Source organism: Ambystoma mexicanum, chromosome 5q, assembly GCF_040938575.1.
Source record: "Ambystoma mexicanum isolate Mex_15411 chromosome 5q, UKY_AmexF1_1, whole genome shotgun sequence".
NCBI classification, from domain to species: Eukaryota; Metazoa; Chordata; class Amphibia; order Caudata; family Ambystomatidae; genus Ambystoma; species Ambystoma mexicanum.
The window spans coordinates 160908291-160931553 of NC_090933.1; the positions used below are offsets into that span (position 1 = coordinate 160908291).

The 23263-nt window shown below is 45.3% G+C and overlaps 1 protein-coding gene across 2 annotated transcripts in view; it reads right to left on the bottom strand.

Moving 5' to 3' along the window:
- Positions 1–23263, bottom strand: part of LAMA1 (laminin subunit alpha 1) — a 679286-nt gene that overhangs the window by 455428 nt on the left and 200595 nt on the right. For both annotated transcript variants that reach the window (XM_069620697.1, XM_069620696.1), the window contains exons 5-6: positions 10679–10858; positions 8250–8339 (exon numbers count right to left, since the gene is read on the bottom strand). In XM_069620697.1, coding sequence (XP_069476798.1) covers positions 8250–8339; positions 10679–10858 — 270 coding nt within the window. The remainder of the gene's footprint in view (positions 1–8249; positions 8340–10678; positions 10859–23263) is intronic.

Below are 23263 nucleotides of genomic sequence, written 5' to 3' on the forward strand. Positions count from 1 at the left end.
ATTTTTGAGCTGCTGTCTAGCATGGCAAGAAGTCTGTAGCAGCTGGGATCAGTGGGAGGACCTTGATTGTACACAGGAATTAAAATTGATTCACGCCAAGAATGTGGAATATCACCAGTACTGCAAATATGCAGAAACAGAGTTTTCAAAAGTCCCGCCCAGATAGTGAGATCCTTCTTAAATACAATAATAGAGAGCTCATCAGGACCAGTGGCACTAGATGGCTTCATCTTCTTGTCGCCACCAAGTCTGTGGCATCAAAATGAGACCGCAGACTTGAGGCTTCTTCCAGGGGATTTTTATCAATAAGCAAACATACTCCTTGGCCCCAAAAGCACTTATTTATACGAATTACCCAGTCCTCATCAACGATGATCTCCAAGGCCTGTTGTCCCCCTCTAATGGTGCGTATCATGTACAAGAACTTCCTGGTGTCATGGGTACGTATAATTCTGTTAATGTGATGCCAATTAGCTGTAGTTACTCTATAAAGGTGGTCTCTAAGCCACCGTTGATATGTCCTTCTTGAGAAGGCTGTCTTGATCTTAATGTCTGCAGTGGTCAGCAGACAACTCCTTTTTATTTGATGACAATCAGCGTTAATTTCACACTTTTTATTTGCGATGACAGTATCATATGGTATTCCCCTTTAGTTCAACGGTCCATTGCTTCTTATCTCATCCCCTTATTATGGTAACCAAGGTTTTTAAGTCCCGAGCATGGTTCGTCAGTAATACCTCGATTTGATTGCAGTGTTCAGATTGTTCATTTTTCTGGAAGACCAGAAATGTCTGTTTCCCAGCAGATTTATAGTCGGTTACACCTCAATCTTTCAGTAGAACGAGAATTCATCATTTTAAAATGACATTCTTAGAGTTACATGATCGCTCATGGTCACCGCTTTGTATTGCAAAGTTGGTCACAAGTCACAAATCACCTAGTTGACAAAAACAAAATCAATGATAGTGGAGAAGAAATCATTTGACCAGGTGTAGTTCCGTCCCGCACCACTCACAGGGAGTGGAGCGAGATCAAACTCAGCCAAGACGGCACTCCATTAAGGGCCAGTCCCCCTACCAGACGAGCACTCCTTGCCATTACCACCAAGAGGCCCACTGGATAGGAAATTCACATAAAAATCTCCAGCTAGCAGGATACCCCTCTCCTGTTGTGCGGGACGCATGAACATAGAGTATCACGAACAGCTTCCATCAGGGCACTTGTTTGTTTTTGGCCTGGAGGATCGTAAATGCCCAGAAACAAAGTGTCACCTGGTACCTGGGCAAAACCCCTCAATGTCGCTACCAGTAGATTAGGACCTTCCCTGGTGCACTGGAGAGGTCTAAGCATATATACAATTTTTGCCCCAATACATAGGCCACCTTTCGGGCGGGCTCCTAGTCACGGGAGGCGAGCCAGAAGACTGTAGTATAGCCATCCATGTAGAATGGGCCATTAACCAAGTTTTCTGCAAAACAAAAAGGTTAGACATCCGAAAGTACCTGTCAACACTGCAGATCTACCAAGAAAGACTGATAACCACATGTATTACAGGATAAAACAGAGCATGGAGTTTCCAGACCAACTGGCGGTTATTTCCCAAAATTATGGGTTTTTAACCATCTTCCCTGCATTATAGGGAGATTAAAATATTCTCCATTCCCTTGCCTAGTCCCGCATTATCCGCCCAATTTTTAGCCTGATGAAAATCCCCATCATGTGATCTTTGGTTACTGTGTATCATTCCTTAAAAGTCCCGGCGTGCATGCATACTCTTTGAGTTATCATGTGTGAAATAAAAGTGATCAGTCCCCAATTGTCTGGCTAGAAATTTAGAAAGCTCTACGCACTAAATCGCCTAGAAGAAATCGCTTCCAGATCCAGAATTAGATGGAATAAGGCCAATAATCGTGTCCGGGTAAAAAAACGGGCTGAAATTGGTAGGTGACATTTCCATGATTTTTAGATATTTAGTAGGAAGCCCAAGGCCATTCCCGGACACTGGACCAAGTGGCCTCTGATTTGCCAATGATGCCATGGAGTGTCTTCAGCAGTTGTCAACAGAGGCTCACTAGTTTCAGCCACTTCATTTTTTTGTTTGTCTTGAGTGGACACCGTATTTTGGTTGGTCAGATGTAGGCCACTAGTTCTTATGGCAGGACATATTTGGGGGCCAAGGCAGGGGAGTACCTTTTGTTTTCCCTGTATTGATTTTTATTTTTTCTTAGAGCGTACGTTTTACGCTTTCCCACCATTACAGTGGAAGTCAAATTAGGTAACATGGGCCGATCTCCTCCTTAAGGTCTGAATTTCTGCGTGTTTAGCTGAAAGGTCGTGGGGCCTCGCAATGTGACCTTCCTTACAGTTCCATCTAATAAGGTATTACTAATTTGGCAGCCGTTACCAGCCACGGTCGCACGGCCAGTGAAACTCACTGGCCGTTTAGTGGTGTTGGGGTTCTGGAATTTTGGCTTTGAGGGACCCCCTCCGAACAGCAGAGACTGTGTTTGCAAAATGTCTTCCTTTAGATGTGAACAACAAATTCCATGTGGAGCATTATACATAGCCTGTTGTATTGCAATGATTTAATGGGCTTGTTCCCTCATGCTGGCCGTAACTCTAGCAGACTCCTCCTCGAGATCTTGGGTGACCAGGTCAACCACCTCACTGGTTCCCGCTAGTATAATAGGGCGTTTGGCCTTCATGCCAATGCGGGAGGCAAGATGCCCTTTGGGTTTGCAGACGCCACACTCCCAACAGTTCTTGGTATTTGTAAGCTGCAGTTTTGAGTTAGTGTTCAGGCAATTCCTGCTAGGTGCCATGGCAATATCAGCAACAAGAGCGAGCATACAATTAGTTTCTTGCTGGCCCTCTGCCATTTTTGTACACAATAAGTAGAGGGAATCGGGGGAATCAAGTTTACGGACAGAGTGGATGGAATGGATAGAGTGGATGGGACGGATGGTGCGGATGTAACAGATGCCGTGGATGGTGCGAATGGTGCCGATGTGACGGATAGTGTGGATGTGGTGGATGGTGCGGATGTGGTGGATGGTGCGGCAGTGGCAGATGTGATGGATGGTGCGGATGTGACTGATGGTGCAGTTGCCACGGAAGTCACGGGTACTGCGGATGTCACGGATGGTGCGGATGTCAGGGATGGTGTGGATGTCACGGATATTACAGATGTTACGGATATTACGGATGTTGCAGATGGTGCGAATACTGAGGATGTTGCAGATGTTGCGGATGTGCGGATGTTGCGGATAGAGGCAACACCTGTCCGCCATGATGTTACCAAACATCTGTATTCGCTATATATGCTATGTACCTGTATCCCCATATATATCTGTATCCCATATCCATCCTTCGCATTATATATGTATGTCGCTATGTACGTCCTGCTCACATGCCTGGTCTCGGGCGTTTTTACTGATAACCACCATATCACACCACTACGCTCACTCTCTTCTATACACGAGCATTCAACTAGAACACAGCTATACCCCTGTGAAAATTCAGCCTAGCTGTTCACATACAAAGACGACCCCGCGATCACCTCATCACCCTAATAAAACACAGCTAGCTGAAGCACATTCCGGCTAGCATAGGCGTTCCTCAGGCCTAACGCAGCCAGAACCCAGTCTGGGCTTCCACCCACCAGACTGAACACATCCAACCGATTTCCACAGCACACCTATCGCTAAGAAGCAGCTACAACTACACCAGCTGCACACATATCCGGTGCACCCACACACCATACGACACTCTCTCTCTCTCTCTCTCTCTCTCTCTCTCTCTCTCTCTCTATCTCTCTCTCTCTCTTTCTTTCTCTCTCTCTCTCTCTACTGACTTGAACTGCGGCTCCCGAGGGTGTTAAACCTACCAGCGCGTTGAGGTCATACCAATGATATATAAGGCACTATATAAATCCCAAGTAACATAACATAACATAACTTGTGAAGAAGTTCCAGGCCAGACCTTAAGGGACTTTGTTCTTGACAAGTTTGCTCAGGTTCATCTTCATAAATGGAGAAGTCCAAGTCACTGTCTTCCTCTCCTGAGGAGCTTTCCAACGATGTGACCAGCTTTTCCAGGTCCGGGCTAGCAGACAGGTCTGCATCTGAGATTGAGGTCTGGTCATCGCTCCCCAGTAAGGGTGTATTTGGTTTCAAGCCCTTACAAAAATTCAAAAGAGAGCCATTGATATCAACAGAATATGCCATTGCAGCAGAGTTTGATGTGATATTAGGGTTTGGAGTAGACAAAAGGGGCCGGGCCCCAGTGACTGTACTTTCAGTGCCTGGGATGATAGCAGCCTTATGTGGGGCAACTGACTGTATTGCAGCCTTCGCCTGTGCCTCGGCCTTCCTGCCGAACAATGCTGAGATATCACGCTAGTTCACCATCTGATTCCATTTGAAATCACTTTTTCCCTTCTTTGTACTCAGGGGCAAGGAAGCGCCTATTTGGTCATTAATAGTGCTATGTGCCTGTTTTCCAACAATGGTCCTGGCACTGCGCAGACCCACCCTGATAGGTGTTTTGTTCGGGCAGAGGCACTGGTGAAAGAACAAAAACAAATGGCGGGCTCGGCAGAGAGAGCACCCCCACTTGATCCAAAGGTATTTAGAGTGGATGCCCCATGTCCTCAAAGGGGGGCTCAAGCAGAGTATCATGTGTGTGCAAATCTGCCTTTGTCGATTCATGGAATCAAAAGATCTACTTTTCCTGGACTTTTGTGGAGTACACGCTGGCTAGGCACATCTGTGCCAGCCATCGAGGCACTTGCGCGAGGGGGCTGGGAAGGGGGCAGAACACCATAAATGGGGAAGAACTTACGAAAAATTGGAAGTTCTGAGGGACGGCCTGCAGGCACTCCCTCGCACACCCATAAATGCGTGGCACGAAACGTATTCAATATAACCTTGATCTAACCAACAATGACAACTACAGGCCCATAACAAACGTGCCTTTTTTTCCTCAAGATATTAGATAAACTTGCCTACCTGCAGTTACAGGCCCATGTTGAAAAACATAACATTCTGGGAACCTGTCAGTCAGGTTATAGAGCTCGTCATGGGACTGAGACAGCTATGCTAGATCTTAAATCCACCCTAGCTAGCATAGCTGACAAAAACCAAGCTGCATTGCTCATGCTATTGGACCTCTCCGCAGCCTTTGATCTAGTTGATCACAGCTTACTGGTGTCAAGGCTTGGAGAGGTTGCCAACTGCTACGTAGCAGCATCTAGATGGATAGCCTCCTTTCTAGGTCCCAGAATGATTAAGGTTTGCGTAGGCAACAATCAATCTTCCCCCATCTCTCAGACATGCGGAGTTCCTCAGAGCTCCTGTCTGTCGCCTTTGCTTTTTAACCTATACATCCGTCCCCTTCTCGATCTCCTAAGCAAATTAGGAGTGCAATACACAAACTACGCTGACGATACTCAGGTAGTCATACAGCTGAGTGGCTCTTATAGCAGTGACGTTGAAACCATCAATAAAATACACAAAGCCATACAGGACTGTATGGCCTGCAACTCCCTTGCTCTCAACGACAAAAAAATCAAAGTCCTTATTGTGTCATCTAAAAATATTCGGACTAAACTTGATTCCAACTATGCCAGCTTCCCTATTGCAGATAATATTATCACCGTCCAAAAGAAAGTCAAGTCCCTAGGAGTTGTTCTGGACAAAGAACTATCCATGAAGGCCCACGTTTCCAGCATTAAGTCTAGCTGCGGTCTCATAAACAAGTGAATAGGATACATTAGCCCATTCATCTCGGAAGAGAACTGTGCCCTCCTGTCCACTGCACTGAGTAATTCTAGATTACACTACTGTAATAGTCTCCTAGCTGGCACCACAGACTCTAACATTCAATCACTACAAGTGGCTCAGAATAATGCTGTGCGTAATATCTTCAACCAATCTCATCAAACACACATCTCCACCTTTAGGAATAAACTTCACTGGCTTCAGGTCAAACATTGTATAACAAACAAGGTGCTTACTACGACCCACAAATGCCTTAGTCCTACATACCTGTCAGCCCGTACTAGTACCACGTCTAATGAAAGGAATCTTCGCTCATCCACTGCGGTTGTCCTTAAACACGCCAAATTCAGGACAGCCAAATTTGGAAGTACCACTCTCGATGCTCAGGGTCCCCTTCTTTGTAGTACACTACTAGCCCGGATACGGCAGATCCAGAGCTATACTGTGTTAAAACGCACCATAAAAACTCACTTTTTTAACCTGGATTAACACATTGACGCTGCCCTTCTCTTCTGCCTCATGTGCCTGTTTGTCCTTGTCTCGTCTTTATGTGTGCCCTGAGGCCTACGGGCATGTTGGTGCGTTACAAAAATTAAAATAAATAAATAAATTCATGAATTCGATCGTGCAACGTCTCGGCTGAGAAATGGACACGATCCGCCACCGAAGGCAGGCGTAAGTACACTTGCGTGTAGGATTTGTAGTATGCAGGTGGGGTTGCATGTGGGATTTCGGGGTACGTGTACTCAGTCGGGGTTCTGATGTAACTTAGGGGTGTGCGTAAGCAGTATAGCGGGATGCAGGAATGTTTTACGGGCGTTCACAAGCAGATTTTCCGAGTTATTGCTGAGTTCTGATTTTTCATACGCATGTTGTCGGGGTGCCGGATACAGTTACTGGGGACCCCGCGCAGGATCTCCGTGTCGCAGGCCTGCTTATGGGGGACAGCACGCACTGTTTGAAGGGTGCATGTATTTGCGCCAAGGGGAGCACGCAAAGGTAGCTGTTCTGGCTGTTTATGCTTTGCGTGTGGGCGTCCGGGCGCAACTTGCGAATACGGTTACCTTGCTGTAAATTCCATGAATACGCGGGGCAAGCATTTTCCTTGCTGTGCGCAGACTCGCAAACTGTCCTTCTCGCCGCACGGCCCTTGTGGGATTTCTGCGCATATTTTCATGAGTCGGGCCCTATGAGTCTACTCATTTTGGAATGCTGTTTGACGCCACACACAGATATTAACTTGGGCCATACTTTTAGAGAGTGAGGCATTTAACAAACAAATGATCTAACACTTGAAGAAGCTATAAATACGCTACAGAAATATGGTGAACATGACTTTGTGAGGAAACTCTTTCCCAAAGCCTTTGCCAAGTGTTTCTTGCACACCGAGCTGTTGGTTTGATTGATATGGGCACATATTTCTTTGAGTACATTAGCGAAGGGCTCAATTAATGAGACATTCCAACTTGCTTCGCTGCTGCAGCACATAAAAAGATGTGCTGACTTCCATGAGCATCTTTGGTCAGCACTAAGAGGCCACCTAAAAATGGCAGATGCTACACTTTACAAGATCCAGTTCCATCACATTACCTTACATTACATTACATTAAATTGCATACATGCTGTGGTCCACATGATCTGATACCTCTAGTGACATATTTAGTGTTTTTTGACATGTCGAATGCTGACCAGATGAACTAACACTCATTTCTACAGAGGTTTGTTGTCCCCTGAGATTCAGTCAATCAGGTCATCCACTGCACATATAGAGTCACCCATTGTTAAATGGTGTCAGTAGCTAAATACTCCTCAGGTCAAAAAATGTAATATAGATAGGAACCATGCAGTTTAACAAGAAAAACTTTGCCTCAGCTATAGGCGTAGCCACTGACTTATAACTGCTTGGGGTACACAGTTTGCGACTCAAGGGATTTTGCTTCTCATGTCAAATACAAAAGATTTTCCTAGGAAACGCCTTTGAACCGATGTGAACAGAGTCTTTTTAAGTCATAGAATGAGTCGGATGCCTCCACCAATGGAACAGGGGGCCACCACGTTCAGATAGAGGAAGCCCCTCTTTTCAGGGGAATGGATGCACGTTTCCAGAATTGGAGGAATAGCAATGAGACAATCACTCTTCTGATAGCATAGTAAATAATCAATAACTTCTCCTCACACTGACAACTAAACCCTGCAAAACCTTCAAACTGATTTTTAGTAACAGCTTAAAAAACGGCAGACGGGAAACCTAAAGAAGGCGAACCGCAACTCATGGGATGAAACATATGTCAAGAAAGGTTTTGTTCGTATCACTGATATTTGGACATCTGTCCTAAAGAACCTCAGGAGCATTAGCCAGAACAGAAGCAGCTTCCCTCTCCTCCCCCTCAATCAGGCCGAAAAGCAATGGGAGTCATTCCTCAGTAATGCTTTCTTTACTTGGGTACACAGTAGGGTAAGAAGTCTCACCTTCGTTTCTTCATCCCACGGGCAGCTGCTGGCATGTCCATAGCAGATGCACATACCCCCGACAGAGATGTCCTTTATGGAATAGTAATACTGTGAACAAAGGTAACAGACACGTTTAATTCAAACGACAGAAACTTTAATAAAGTTGACAACCGAAAAGAGCATTGCTTTGTGGTCACATTGGCTCTGCCTAATTGTCCTCATTGTACTCGGTGTCCATTCTAACATAGAAGAAGAAGGACATTGAGGTCTGGCCAAGTGGAAAGGGCCTGGCCCTGTGCTGTGGTAAGAAAGGACGTGTAATTGCAGTAGTAGCACAGGCCAGACATTACATCATGAGCGAGTAAAACCAATGTGCTGTTTCATATTGGGAAGCCCCCAGATTGTGAATGATGTTCGTGTAAAAAAAGCATTGCAATTTTTGTTGTTTTGTTAATATGTAATGTTATGTGATATTTGGGTCTGACGTTTCATCGCCAGATTTCTTTCTGATTAGTTTTTTACTGAAAAATGTTCAACAAAAATCTCATTGACAAGTATAGGGGGCGTGGGTAAAGGGATATAAGGGGTGAGAGGGATTGAGCATATGGATTAAATAATAGGGGTTGGCTTGGGGAAAACCCCCAAATATTTTAAAAAAATGTTCGTTGAGTTTTTTCATTGAAAATATTTAGGTAAAACGCTCATAAAAAAAATACCTGGTGATGAAGGAACGTAGAACGGATATTTGTATAGCGTCTTACTGCGATTTATTATGGCTTTGAAGCACTGTAGGTTGAATGGCCCTTCGGCAGACCGTAGTCTGAACCGACATGAGACAAAGGAGCACCACATTGCTTGTAAAAAGTTATTATAATTTCAAGCAAGTGTTCATTTCGTAGCAGAGATGACTAGTTTAGTGACATTATAGTAGTGTGAAGAGTGTTAAGGTGCGGCCTGGATGGCTATGTCAGTGCTGGGCCGAATCTTCCATGGGACTCCGCCGCATTGTATGGGATGCAGCGCTACAGGGGGGGAGGGAGCTAGTATGAATCGGTCTCTCAGTCAGGTGTTCTGCTATACTTTACATGAAGATGTTGCTTTTGCTGTTTTGCAATGTATGGGTTCCATCATGAAATAGATATCCATATTGTCTGTATACGTCATTATAGCAAAGCAATACAACAAATGAAATGCATTAAATAAATAAAGGCTCAGGGGCCCTTTCCTATGGGACTGTGGCGAAAAGCATCCTAAACATGAAGGGGGTGGGGCGCCAGTATCCACTCTCCTCTCACTCCTTCTTGCGCTCTCGTTTCGGGCCAAGTCTCAGTTGCGCGCCCCCCGTCCCAGTGCCCTGTATCACTTGCATGGCTTTCGGCTGCAGAGCGCAGCGTGCCTCGCCAGGTTATCAAGAACAATATTCCATCGTGTGGAATCCTCCCACTACATTTCCACAAAGTAATGGTACTTAATGTTTCTACCTGAAAAAGAGGAAGGGCTGAGTTTGCCCTGGCAAAATGGCAGCAGCGTACACATAGATGATAGGTCAGGAAAGCGCTTAACTCGCAGGGGCTATCTCACTGCTTACAATATATATATATATAAAGTCGGTCATTTGAGAGAGGGAGGAATGTGAAGACCATGCTGTGGACTGGACTGCCTCTTGCATTTGTTGCTTTGGGTGCTAGAATTAAGCAATCGCATTGGATTACTGGTGTTTGTCTAATACCCCAAGGCTAAAGGAATCGCTTTTCCATTTCGCTTGCCAACCACCTGCTGCCGGGGTCTTTCTTATTTTCAGCTTAATTGTATACTAAGGGCCTGACTCTCAGAGAGTTTTCCAATGGGATTGTGCTATTATAAAAAAGCTTCTGTGAATCAGGCCCACAATGTGCCCATGATGCAGTTTCACCTTTACAGGCTTTTTATCAGCTGCAAAATGTCTGTGAGCCTCATTGCAGAATGCTTCCCTCTCATGTTTTCTTACCAGAATTATCATTTTGCACGCTTTTTAGAGGCGAGTTATGCATTGTGGGCCCAATTCATGGAATATTTGCCTGGTTCATAGGGGATTTGCAATGCTGAAAAATTACTTTGCACTGCGGACACAAATCCTGATTCGTGGAACCGTGCAAAGTGTAATTTTGCAGTGCAAAGTCAGGGCAAAGTCAGTGCATAGTCATTTTTGAGGTACAAAATGACTTTGCCCCTACTTTGTATGGCAGAAATACACCTTGCACGGTTCCACGAATCAGGATTTGTGTCCGCAGTGCTAAGTCACTTTTCAGCAGCGCAAATTCACTTTGAACCAGGCAAATATTCCAAGAATCGAGCCCTATGGGTTCAATGAAAAAATACTAGGAAGCTTTCATTCACAAAGTTAATCTGCCACCTGTCTCTGTTGTGACCTCTTTGCTGGAAACATCTGATCACAGTTATTGACATACCCTTCTTGTAACTATGGGATCGACGTCCTTGAGGTCGCGTCGGTTCAGCGTCATGAGGTCGGCGTTGAGCGTTCGGATGCGCTGCAGGCGCAGCCGGATATAGCGAGCGGAAGTGAAATCCAACAAGGCCGGAGTCAGGTCATCAGCGCTGGGTCTGCCGTTGATCAAGGAGGTGTGAATCTAGAAAGAGAGACACAATGCCACATGGAAACAGTTCAGTAGGTGCCTCCACTTAGTCTGAACACGCTCGATTGGGCATGATTAAAAGGTTGTTTTCAAACACAATAAATAAAATGAAGTTCTAAAGGTAGGTGGCCGCACGTGCTTGTATGACTACATATGTAAATGGCTCTTAAACATTACCACTGAACTGAAGATAGACTTATTTTCATGCTAATGATATGCTACTGTAGGAATGTGATTAATAGCGCAGAACTTCTAGCTGGAATGGACCCGCCATGTTGTTGTGCTAGCATTGCCACATAATTGCTGCACTGTTTATAGCACCACCAAGCCACAAAATGGGAGAGGTTGTGCTATAGAAGACCACTTTATATCAATCCACATATTTATGAGACTGATTGAATTCTGTGCCTATGTAAAAATCGATCAATCCCTTTTTTCTTTGATTTGTTTCATGAAAAGAGACCGCAAAATGTATCCAGCAGTTCTAATGAACGCTATCACTACAACATGCGGAATCCCATGACTGCGAGGTAGGACACCTTGAATGCAAAACAACAATTTCCCCCCAAAAAGTACATGGGGGGTTGGGTAGGGGCATTTAATAAAGTGGGGAGTTGTGGAGGGGGCTCCAGTGGATTCCCCCACATTAAAAATACCGAAAATTCATTGTTTTACATGAGAGGTTTTCAACCTTCTAGTAAACAATTCGACATTTAAACGTAAATCCCTAAAAAGGCACATTCAATGTGGAGGGAATAAACGAATGCACTGTTGAAAAAAACATTCAAACCAACAAGTAATTTCCACACTTGGTTGGATAGATGAGTGCCTCAGCCATTTAGTCCAATATGGCAGCATTTTAAGGCTCAGATCTTCATAGAGAAATGATCTGAGAAGGTTTTGCTTGGGCCATAAGATTTGTCCTCGTCAATCAGCTATCTCTGGCCTTATCAATGACTCCCTGGGCCGAACTGGAGAAAGCAACTGGACTACAAATAAAAGCACATCTGATTTGAGGGGACACTTGATATGCAGCAGCCGCCAAGTTATGAACATGTGCATTAATTCATTGTGGCCAATCCAGAGCGTCTAAATATAGTGCCGAGAATGCATTTTTTTTTCTTCAGTTGCCCGATTCTAAGAAATGCGCAGGTCACCTTATTCACAAAGTTGACCTTTGGGTACAACGTCCTTTCATCGCCTGCCTGTTCATCTCCAGGCTTTTTAACGTGCGCATTCCATCGAATGTGGTCATCAAATTTTTTATGGGGGGGGTGGGAAAGGGCAGATAAGGGTTTGGACGGGTGGGCAATAGCAAAAAATAAGTGTGGGACGGGGGATTGGGGAGGTACCAAAAAAAAACAAAATATGATGAGCACATTCGATGGAATGTGCACGTTAAAAAGCCTGGGGATGAACAGGCAGGCGATGAAATGACATGGAACCGACCTTTGAATGTCAAAGGATTGTGCCTGCACCCATGATGCTCTGTCCTGCTCCCTTGAATTCTTCAGCACTGGGCATACATGCTGGATACTAATTTAGTCAAAGGCCCCCTAGAACCTGTCTGAGTGCTTGGAGTGCATTTCACCAGGACAGGTCATTAAGTGGCCTGAAAGTTCTATACCTTTTAAAGATATAGAACTATCGGCCGAGCAACAGAGGACCATAGCCATCATGTCGTCAGTCTAAAACAGAGAAGGGTCACCACTTCCCCTCCTATGCATTGCATATACCCAAGTGCCTTCTGCAATAACGTGTAGAGCTTGTGGGCTTTGTCCTCACTTGGAAAAGCAAATCGAGTCTGTGAATAAGGGTACGGCTCTGCACATCCAATATGCTCACATTCTAGTCTCCTTTTTGAATCACACAAAGCCCCTTTATCCGAAAGGGAAGCGGTGCCTGTATCCTTAAAGGGAACTATCTTTATGCGAGTAGAGTGACTGGAGCATGCTAAATCCACCCACTTCAAATAAAATAAAAATGCTCCTCGAAATTACTGTTTAGGTCCATCCATTCATCTTGGTCTTTCCTGTGTGTATCAGAGAAACATATCCTGAATATTGTACCCGGCGCGGGTTATTCTGAAGGAAACAAACGCACTGGTTAGTGCATTTGCGCACCTACCTGAGAGTAAGCCCGCTCACATCCGTGCGCGTCCCTCTTCTTTCAGGCCACCATGGAAAGGGACAAGGGACCACATGTAGTCACATCTCCCAGTTCCATGGTGGCAATTTTTCTGTTTACTTTTTTTTCAATGTACGTGAATGGCCGCCATGGAAGTAGTCCCTTCTCCCCTTCCATAGCGACCATTTCCTTTGTTTACTTTGGCCGCCGCGGAAAGAGAAAATGGACTACGTTTTTCTGTCCACGGCGGCCATTTTTTAATACGTTTTGTACTTTATTTCCCTCAGCTACGAAAATTAGTATCCCAGTCTTATGGGCCAGGGCACTAATGGCAATATGCCCCTCGACTGCGGGCCATTAGCTCATAGGTAATGCCCCCGGGTCCTAGTCTCGGGGCGTATTGCCAAAATGTTTCCTTCAGTAACAATTTCATAACATGTCTTCCCAACACAGACAACAAACGCATACCTTAATTAACCTTAAATAAACCAGTAATGCGTTTGCATTGAAGCTGGGACTCGAGTAAACTTACTGTGTAACTGCATTTGCCACAAAGGCATCAATTGCCGTTAGCATATTTCATAATGCCTGTAAAGTAAGTTTACAGCGGAAACAGCAGAATGTTTTCGCTCCCAGTCACAAAAGAGCAGCAGCTCTTCGAATGATGTCCAGTTCAGTGCCACTGCGCCCCGAGATAGACAATGGACTCACCGCCGGTTTCACTGCCCTGTCTCATTGTGCGGCTGAAATAAATTATAGAGGGTGCCATGAATGGACCTGATGAATTGAGGGAACAATTGGGAGCGGGCTTGAGCATCTTGAATGACGCGGCCGCCCAACAATGCAAAGGATTGTTGTCGCGCTCCAGCTGAAGGAAACAGTGCAGACGACGTTGGCGACTTTCATCTTCCAGATCCCAGGTGGTCCCGGCGGATAGGAGGCCGCTTTCACAGTTTGGAGTAAAGACCTGGCTTCAAAGAAGGTCGCTTTCCTTGGGTGTGAAAATAAGCGAGAGAGAGACAAAGAAAGAGAGAGGGAGTGTGTGGGTGTGTGTGTGTGTGCATAGAGATGACAAAACGCCAGAGAAACCGCAGCTGTTACATGGTATTGTGTTATGTCAAGATTTTATTCACAATTACATTTTCTTAAATACAAATGTCTTTACAGTATGATAAAGAAACTGACTACTATGTAGATAACCCTGAGCAAGCAGGCTATAGATAGATCCCGCTGACTCGGCATTCTTAACCATTAGAAACCCGGACTAGCATCCAGGGTGCTAAAAGCCAGCTTTTGAGCGAAAAATGTGGGCCGTGCGGATCAAACAAACTGGTTTTGCCCTAAAAAAGAAAACTCACACTGAAGATGGATTTCATGGAAATGGAGGCCAGAGCTTCAGCCGGAGCCTCTCTTTCATTTCCATGGCAGCATTTAACACCGAAGTGGGAGCAGAGAGAAGGAGGTGATTAGGCAATGTTGGGGGGCACCAGTGAACATGTATGTCTTCTGGTGGCGACATGGCTTTCCCACGCTGGCTTTGTTGCGTGGCACTGTAGCACAACAGTTTTACAATGCAGGGTATTTAGCACACTGCAAAGCACGGAGTGTAGGTGGCAGGAGGGTTCGGAAAGGATGGGCGTTGCGGCAGAATTGACAGCGAAAAAGAGGCAGTTGCAGAAACATGAAATGAAGGAGGGACAGGTGAAGCCAAGAAAGTGGGTTGTCGGGCGGGGACAGGTGGGGGGTACATCTATAAGGGGGAAGGGGAGGGGCCCATTATAAAAAGGGATCACCAAGAAGAGGGAATGAAAGAGGGGACTGTTAGGCAAGACTGTATGCAGTACGCTGTGGGAGACTGCATCAGCCTTGTCCTCTTGGCAATAGAATCCCAACCTTTGGTATAAGTCTGTACTACACAAGTTGGTAGAGTGACTGAGCAGCCAGGCTTATCTCAAAAGGGGTCAATGTGAGCTGTAGGGTTGCAACATAGTTTCACAGTGGCACGTACACACATAACACGTACACTCAAGGTTTCTTGATTGAAATAATTATTGATTAATGGAACAATCAGTTGAATAAGCCGTCTTTAGTAGGGATAAAATACGTAACACTTAAATATACTTCAAAATACACCCTCTCAGTTTCAATAAATCAGTAGATACCCTTTTGGGATGGCACAGAGAGACCCTTCCTACACCCTGAGGTGACTTCAATAAAAAGGACACTGTGGACATAGATATATCACTGGTACATTTAGAGCAATACTGAGTTTGGTGTCAAAAGGAAAAGGTCAGCAGAAGAAACAATGGTTAACAAGTTTCTCAAACAGGTAAGCACTTTTGAACCCCCGCTGTCCCCCCAATGCAATGTAGATTAACCCTTTCCCAGCGATACAAGTAAAGAATGTATGACTTTTCAGAGGGACAGATAAACAACAAAGTCAGAGGTTAGAAGAGTCTATCAGGGAGCCAGGACAGTCAATGTAAATTGAGCATAGTTTAGGGGAGCTGAAGTTCTTCTTGAAGGGAAGTAAAAAGTCTTGCACAATGTTATAAAGAGTCTTTGTTGAAAAAGAAATTGTGTTGGGCCACAAGATGCGAGGCTTGTGAAAGGCAGAGCTGCAAGCAACTCTACAAAAGGCAGTAAATGCAAGTCTCATCTGAGAGCAAGCAAACTACACAGCAAGAGCTAAGTACCCTTTAGTTCACAGTACTTTAGGTCTGAAGAAATTGGTTCCAGCTGGCTTCTGTTTCTGTTGTAGTATGACAGATCCAGTTGTTCCTGGGACTCAGTCATGGAGACAAGAGGGAGGATGTCTGGGGACTCCTGCAGTATGATTTGAAGGTCGGCAGCAGCAATGGGCAAAGTTCAGATCAGCTGCACTTCGTGGTTTCAGCTTCTTGTGAATAGCACCAGAGCGGTTCTCGGATAACTTGTGGGCTTTCCTTGCTTCTGGGGTCCAGCACTCGGTTGAGGTGGCTCAGACTTGGTTAGCCTTGCTTTCAGTGAGTCTGGAGGATCTTCCTGGAGCTCGGGTCTGACTTAACAATACACTTCATTCTGGTGTACCTTCCCTGGCACTCAGTTCCTGCAGCAGCAATGGAAGTACAGCCAGCTTCGAGAGGATTTCCAGATGCGTTTGTCTTGGGGTTGATTGGTCCCACCAACCCAAGGGGAGAAGTCGTACTTAGCAGGGCTTCTCTTGTCAAGGCGAATTGTGAGCTTCATCAATGCAGCAGGGTTTCACCGGGCAAACCAATGGTCCAGGAGTTGCAGCAAGCTTCTGTTCCAAGTTCTTCTTCGGATTCCTTCGTCCAGTGGTCGACTCTACCTTCCTTGCAAAATACCTCAGCTTTTATGCAAGTCTCTCCCATTCATTTACAGCCTAGCTGTCACTCACACATCAGGGTGGCTGTCCTGCGAGGACAGCCAGCCGGCCAATTAGTTTTGTGTGCATTTCTGTAACGATTAAGCACAGGGAGTTTCCGGCACCTCCTTCACTTTCTGCACCTGCCAGACATACTGGAGCCAGAGGCGGCCTTCACTTGTGAATCCCGCCAAAGGCAAAACGAACAAAGGACCAAACCTTGTTTGGCAAGTAGACTAAATCTCATGAAGGATGTTTACAACAAGAAATGGTAGAAAGGGTAACATAAAATGTTTCATGAGAACGTAGACACAGGGGTTACTAAGCAACCCCTCCAGCACTCTATGTAAGATAGTGTGCGGGGCTACAAAGTTACAAAAGGTAAGTAAAGTCAATTTAACTTTACTGCCCTTGGAAACCGTAGTGTAACCAGGGGAAGGTATTTAAACCTTTGGGAAATCTGAACGACTTCCCTGTGCCACTGCACTGAAGGTGCTGTTTGTCACAATGTAAAAAGATGATGCCTATGGAGTTTGTCAGACTCCAAACCCAAAAGAAACAGAGGATCCAAATCAAATACAATATACATAGAGTGGGAAAAAGGTCTCACTCTCACCAGGATAAACATTAAAAGTTCTAAAGTCCAGCAAAAGAGCAGGGGGTCTCTAAGGTAGAAGGGAATTAGCACATTTCTGAGAATTCTCCCTAACATGGACCTTCGAACAAAGGGGGAGGCTGGGGCTGGAGCCCTAACCAAGTAAGATCATGCATGCTGCGGGAGACGCACCAGTGTCCTGTGCCAGAAATTCATTGCGGGAAAGACACAGAGCCCTTCTGGCTTTCATTTTTATTTACATTGTGTAGAGAGGGCAATGGGAAGGCAAGGTATCAGGTGGATAAGGACAGGATCCTAGTCATGGGGAGCAGTTATTGGCTTGCTTTTGACCTGTGCCGTTAGGCATACTTCTTATTTTGACAATCTGTGTGGTTGCGTTACCCACCCATGTGCTAATATAATACAATCGTTTGTTGGTGCGAAGTATAGCACAATCAAGAACAATGTTATCATGAGTGTTGAACATGGAATTCATGGAAGACAAGGGCAAAGAAAACAAGCCCTGGCAAGCAGAGTGCAGATTATGCAGCGGTTAATATGGTGGAAAGCACGCAAATGAGTGAATACACGGAAATGTAATACATGAAAATGAAAGCGATTAGTGTGATATAAAATAGGGAGATTAAGAGGACAACAATGGTAAAGAGAGGTCTGAATGAAGATGATACGATCAAATAGTTTGCGGAGAGCCAAGTGGAGGATAGATTGGAATAGAAGTATGACGCTGTTGGGAAGGACTTTAATGAACCATGAAAATAGATTTCTCTTAGTGTTAAGACATGTGTGGTGAAAAGGGAGGTTGCAAGGCTGAACTTAATTGTGCACTTGGTTTCCTCTTCTCAACTCCATGCATAGCACACCACACTTTATCAACCTACAGAAGCATTCTTTAATTGGAATGGAACTTTCCGATTATAAGCGGACAGCGCAGCGGCTCACCCCACACAGGTCCCTTGTAGCGTCTCTCAAAGCTCGTGCGTCCCTCCAACCTTTTAGAATATTAATACAAAACCTCTTCTTGATCACCTTGTCTCACTGGGTATCTCATTCACAAACTAGGCTGACGATACTCAGATTCCTATCCCACCCTCAGGCAACTATGAACATGACTCCCGCCAGGTCTCCAACATTTATGACATCATCCAAACCTGAATGGCCAAACACCAACTGTGCATTAATGATGACAAGACAGAGATCCAGCTCATCGGCCCACCCACTGCCTTGCCAAGCTCGACCCAGTATACTGTGCCTTCACGATTGATGCCTGCACCATCCCGGTCTCCTTGGCTGTGAAAACACTTGGCGTCTACCTTGATTCTAGCCTTTGCATGACAAGCCACATCAACTTGATTGCCTCCTCGGCTGCTCACACCACTAAACTACTGAATGCATCTGAACACGTCCTCTCTTCACAAGACTGACTATTGCTATGGCAGTGATAGGATCGCATTTGGATTATTGCAACTACCTCCTCGCTGACACCTCTCAGCAGTACTTGGACAAACTCCAGACTATCCAGAATAATGCCATTCATGCCGCCCTGGACCTCCCCAAATGAAACCCTGCCTGTACCCACAGAGGAAAAGCCCACTGGCACCCGGTGAGAGCAAGGATTAACTTTAAAATAGTCTCCATCACTCACTGCTGCATTGCCAACACTGTTCCACTCTATCTATCGCAGTGGATTTCTATGGTTAACTCCACAAGACCGGCCAGATGCCTCTACAGCCACAGACTAGGCACTCCTTGTTTCAAGCGTAGTAAACCAGGCAACGCTAGTTTCCCTGCCACCGCTGCACGACTGTGGAATAACCTACCTCTGCAATTATGCTCAGTAACCTCTTACTGGCCATTCAGAACACATCTAAAACTGCCTTATTCAACTGACATGACATCATTCTAGACAAATGATTGACACTTGACAATTTGCTCCATTACTGTACCTTGTAACCTCTCCTCCCCCTCCTTCACCAAGAGAAGCGCCCTGATGCGTGCTCTACAAATTCAAAAATAAATTAAAGAATATGCTTTGTGGAATGGAAAAGAGTAGCCCCTTCCCATGTCTCCTCCAGTAAGTTATCGCTATATCACTATGGCAACCACGATCACGCTACTGACCTGTTTCAAAATAGGTAGGAATGGAAAAAAAGACTGCTGTCTCCCACAAAAGCCCAGTCCCAGCCCACGAGGGAACCAGTCCAACCACACTACTCAATGCCCATGAAACTACTAGGCAGCATCGCCAGGACACTGGGCAAAGAGGGGCAGCAGGTCAATGCTCCCCATCATTTGTGAGGGCTTATGATCCCGCCCAGCTGTCATGGTGGTGCTCTCTCAGGCAGTGCCAGAGCATAGCACGTTCCTCTAAATTTAGCTCATGGCAACATGATGAGTTTAGACGATGTCCCCCCTATCATCTTTCTGTTTGGAACGGCAACCATATTAGGTTTAGGTGCTTCTAGCTGTATAAAACACGAGAGCCGAAGCATAGATTTGATCCTGTCGAAGTCTGAGCCACGACCACCCTACGACAGCCAAACGACTGAGCCCCACCTCTCCTCTTCTCGCTCTCCTTGAAAACTCAAACTGAAGTCACCCATATTTCGAAAAGGGAACGACAGCGGCCATTCAATAAGAGGCTATGATGCTGTTCCCTAGGCAGACAAGCACTTTGAAAATTCCTCAAGAAACAGGGCTCAAGTCGAGTGTGGGAGCGGGTGGGTGGCTTCCGCCCACTTGTTTCGGAACAACGCCACCGCCACCCCACACGTTTATTTTAGCGGCTGTGTGTAAAATGAAAAACATTGGCTGTCTTTTCTGAATTTATTGATATTGATATTTTATTTGTATCGTGCACGTACACAAGTGTTTCAGCGTGTGACGAGGCAAGGGAGAGAACAAGGGAGAACAAAACAACGATCTTAATAGGCCTAGTGACATTCAGAACGTGCAAGTGCATGGGAGAGGGAAAGGGAAAAGTGAATGGGAGGGGGGAGAAGTGGAAAGTGCTGAGCAAAGGAATAAAAAATAAATAGTAAATGAAGAAATAATAAAAAGCAACAAACAGTGGTAGTGCAGCCAGCAAGAGGCAAGTACTAGGTTTTAGGCAACAGACAGGGTGCGTCTGATAAGTGCATGAAAAGGAGGGGTGGGGACTGTAGGGTTACGCCGACCTATCGAACTGCCGTCGCCACACTCGCAGACCAGACACTTCACCACTGCACCATATAACCTTACGAGAAATAACAGACATCTAAAGTTGAAATGTCACATTTCAGGACTGCATGTTCCAGGGAAAACATCGGTATTGATTCTTGGGAGTTTTAAACAGGCACACCTTTTATTGTTTTCAAAACACTATCAGAAGAAAATATCCTTTCTTGGTTTGTGTGCGCCTTGATCTTATGAAAGGCAAATGCCATTCACCCTGTGTAATTTGTATGGTTATGCAAAGCCAATTGAATGAAATGTGCAAATTTCACCTTGATATGCTAATTTCTGGTGATGTCACATTCCATTCCACATGTAAATGATTCCCCCTACTTTTGTTTTAGGACTTGTCCCCTGTCAAGGACAGATGTAGCACAGCTAAAACCAGGGGTGAGGAAATCCTATAGCCGGAGTCAAGTTGTTTGTTGTCAAGGACAACACGTTTTGGAAATGTGTTTGTACACTGGACAAGTAGCTCCTGCATGGAAACGTCTATTGGTTGGTGCCAGTATCAGCACTTGCCATTTGCCCAGGTGTCCATAAAGGGGCAGCAGAGTGCTGCTTTGCTATTTTAGAATAAAGATAACCCTTTAACGTTAACATTATCTTGCTGTTTACATTATATTGCATAATCACATGTTCTAACATACACTGCGTAATGCTCACATTTTCAATCATGAATAAATATGTAACTGGCAGGTGTGGCATTTCTCAGGGCAGATGCCTTCATTTGCCCTTTCGCATTCACTCAGCAGCAGTGGTCATTATTTTCTGGAAAGCAGAAATGAATGCACATCATTCGCCTAGAGACGGACAATGGGTCCTACCAACATCAATCTCATGAAGAGGAAGGGTAGAGGAAACCTCAATACAGAAAGGTTTTCTGTGTTCCTGGTGAGGGCCTTCGCGTTCTATGAAGAGCGAAGTTACAGTGTAAAACTTCAACCTTTGACGTGTGAGGCCAAAGGGAAAGACATTCGCATCATGTGTCCACAGTTGGAAGAACCCATTATGTTTTGCACCATGCTTATGACATAGCAACACCACCAGGGTGATATTTGCATTGGTCCTATATAGGACATGCCAGGGCCCCTTTACCAAAGCTGGCACATACTAAAGGCTTCTAGATTAAATAGTCACGATCCTCTTAGAGTGCCACCTGCTACCGACAGAGGAAAAGAGTTCCTGGCACTATCGTTCTTGATGCAATATAGGCAGTGGTTGGAGCTTTAGCCCAGCACACACTGCTGCTCCCCCCCACCCACCGACCCAGTGGGGAGTTACAGTGGACTGTAACGTGGCATTGTCAAACAAAATGACAAAAGGACAGACATTTTTTGTAACATAGTTAGCAGTGCTAGCTGTAAGATGGAACAGATCCGGCAGAGTTCAAATCCCCCAAAAATGCCCCAATATCTCAGTGCCCCATGTGACGAATTGAGGGAATTTGTCTCTTCTGCCCAAGGAGAACCCCTCCCACCCCCCCTGTGAGGCTAGGGAGGTGAGCCCGCTCCACAACACCCTCCCTAGGGGTCGTGGCAATTGGAACCTCAGAGGAGAGACCCCCCCCCTTGGGGACAAGGACTCCTGGTCCTGTGAGGAGCTCCCTGATGCCCTCAAAGTGACAGTCTATATGGATTTGTCTGACATAACAGAACATTATCAATTCCATAAAGATGAAGTGAATGTATGCTATCCATAACAGGAAACTAAGACTATTTATGTATTTATTTATAACACGCTAATACCGTACCTGAGTTTGGTTTCTAAGTGCAGGAATCAGTATCTCCAATTGGCTGTGCTGAAAAATGATATGCCAGGCGAGTGAGAGACGGCGAGAGAGGGCGAGAAGCAGAGAGAAGCAGGAAAGCAAAGAGAACCAGGGGAAGCACCCTGTGTGTAGCAGAGCAGAAGAAGGCAGAGCTCTCGCAGAACACAGAGCCTACATATGCGAGTCGAGATCTGACACATAGCCAAAGATGCTGGGAGACCAGTGTATGAGAATTGAAGAAAGCAAAATGGGTTGTGGCGTGACCCCACAGCAACGGTGGTGGGCAGTCCACCCACAGAACAGCACTAATACCACTGATGGGAGAAAACTACTTTTGACCCGAGATACAGCACAAGTTCAATTCAGAAGGCGAGAACGAAAATGTATGTGAAACAGACGGCGTGACAAGTGAGCCATGGAGAAAAGAAGAAGCAGAAAGAGTGTCCAAGACCTTACCGGTACCGCTGACGTTAGCACTCGGAATAGAAGGTAATACGGCGAACGGGCTTACCGGACAGTTAAGAGGGACTCATTACAGCTAAAAAAAAACCATCCCACTGCTAATGAGAAAAATATTGGAAATAAGATGAGGAATAAAAACCATATTCATGAAAGGCGGAGCTGAATGAAATACACAAAGTGGGAAAAGAAGTAAAGTTGAAAACTTGATGCCTTGGGAAAAGGGAAAGGTCATCCTAGGTCCCTGAGAAACACACACCCAAGAAACCAGGAAGACAGAGCTCATACATGAAACAGAACTCTGGGAAGAGAGGTTTGAACCTGATAAGAAAGACAGAAGGAACGTATACAAAAGTAAGATTGTTTGGGAGGAGAACTATCAGTCCCTTACAAGAGTTACAGAGCGTAATCCAGAAGGTAACAAGAGGCTATTTGCGTATGGTCTATAGAATGGAACGAAAGAACATAGAATACCATGTGACAAAGCACAGCAACCAGTAGAAGGGAGTCATTCTCCTGTCCTTACTTGGTTACACTAGTGGTAGGGTCAGATAGGTTAGATTTGGACAGTGGACGGACTTGTTTTTGGACCTTCATCCTGAACGACAAGCACCTTAGTTACTTTTGAAGGCACAAACCCTCTTATACATTCTAACTCTCAATGCTTTTTTGGTGATTAGATTAGTCCATATCATCACAGCCTTTCCAGTGATGGGCTTTTTCTTAAGCAGCAGTGCATTCCGTTAGAATGCCTGTCAGAAAATGTATCACTAAATTTGAGGGAGCTATGCACACACAGTTTCCCTCTATTTGTAAGTAGGCAGGCCTTTCCCAAATACAGTATAAAAT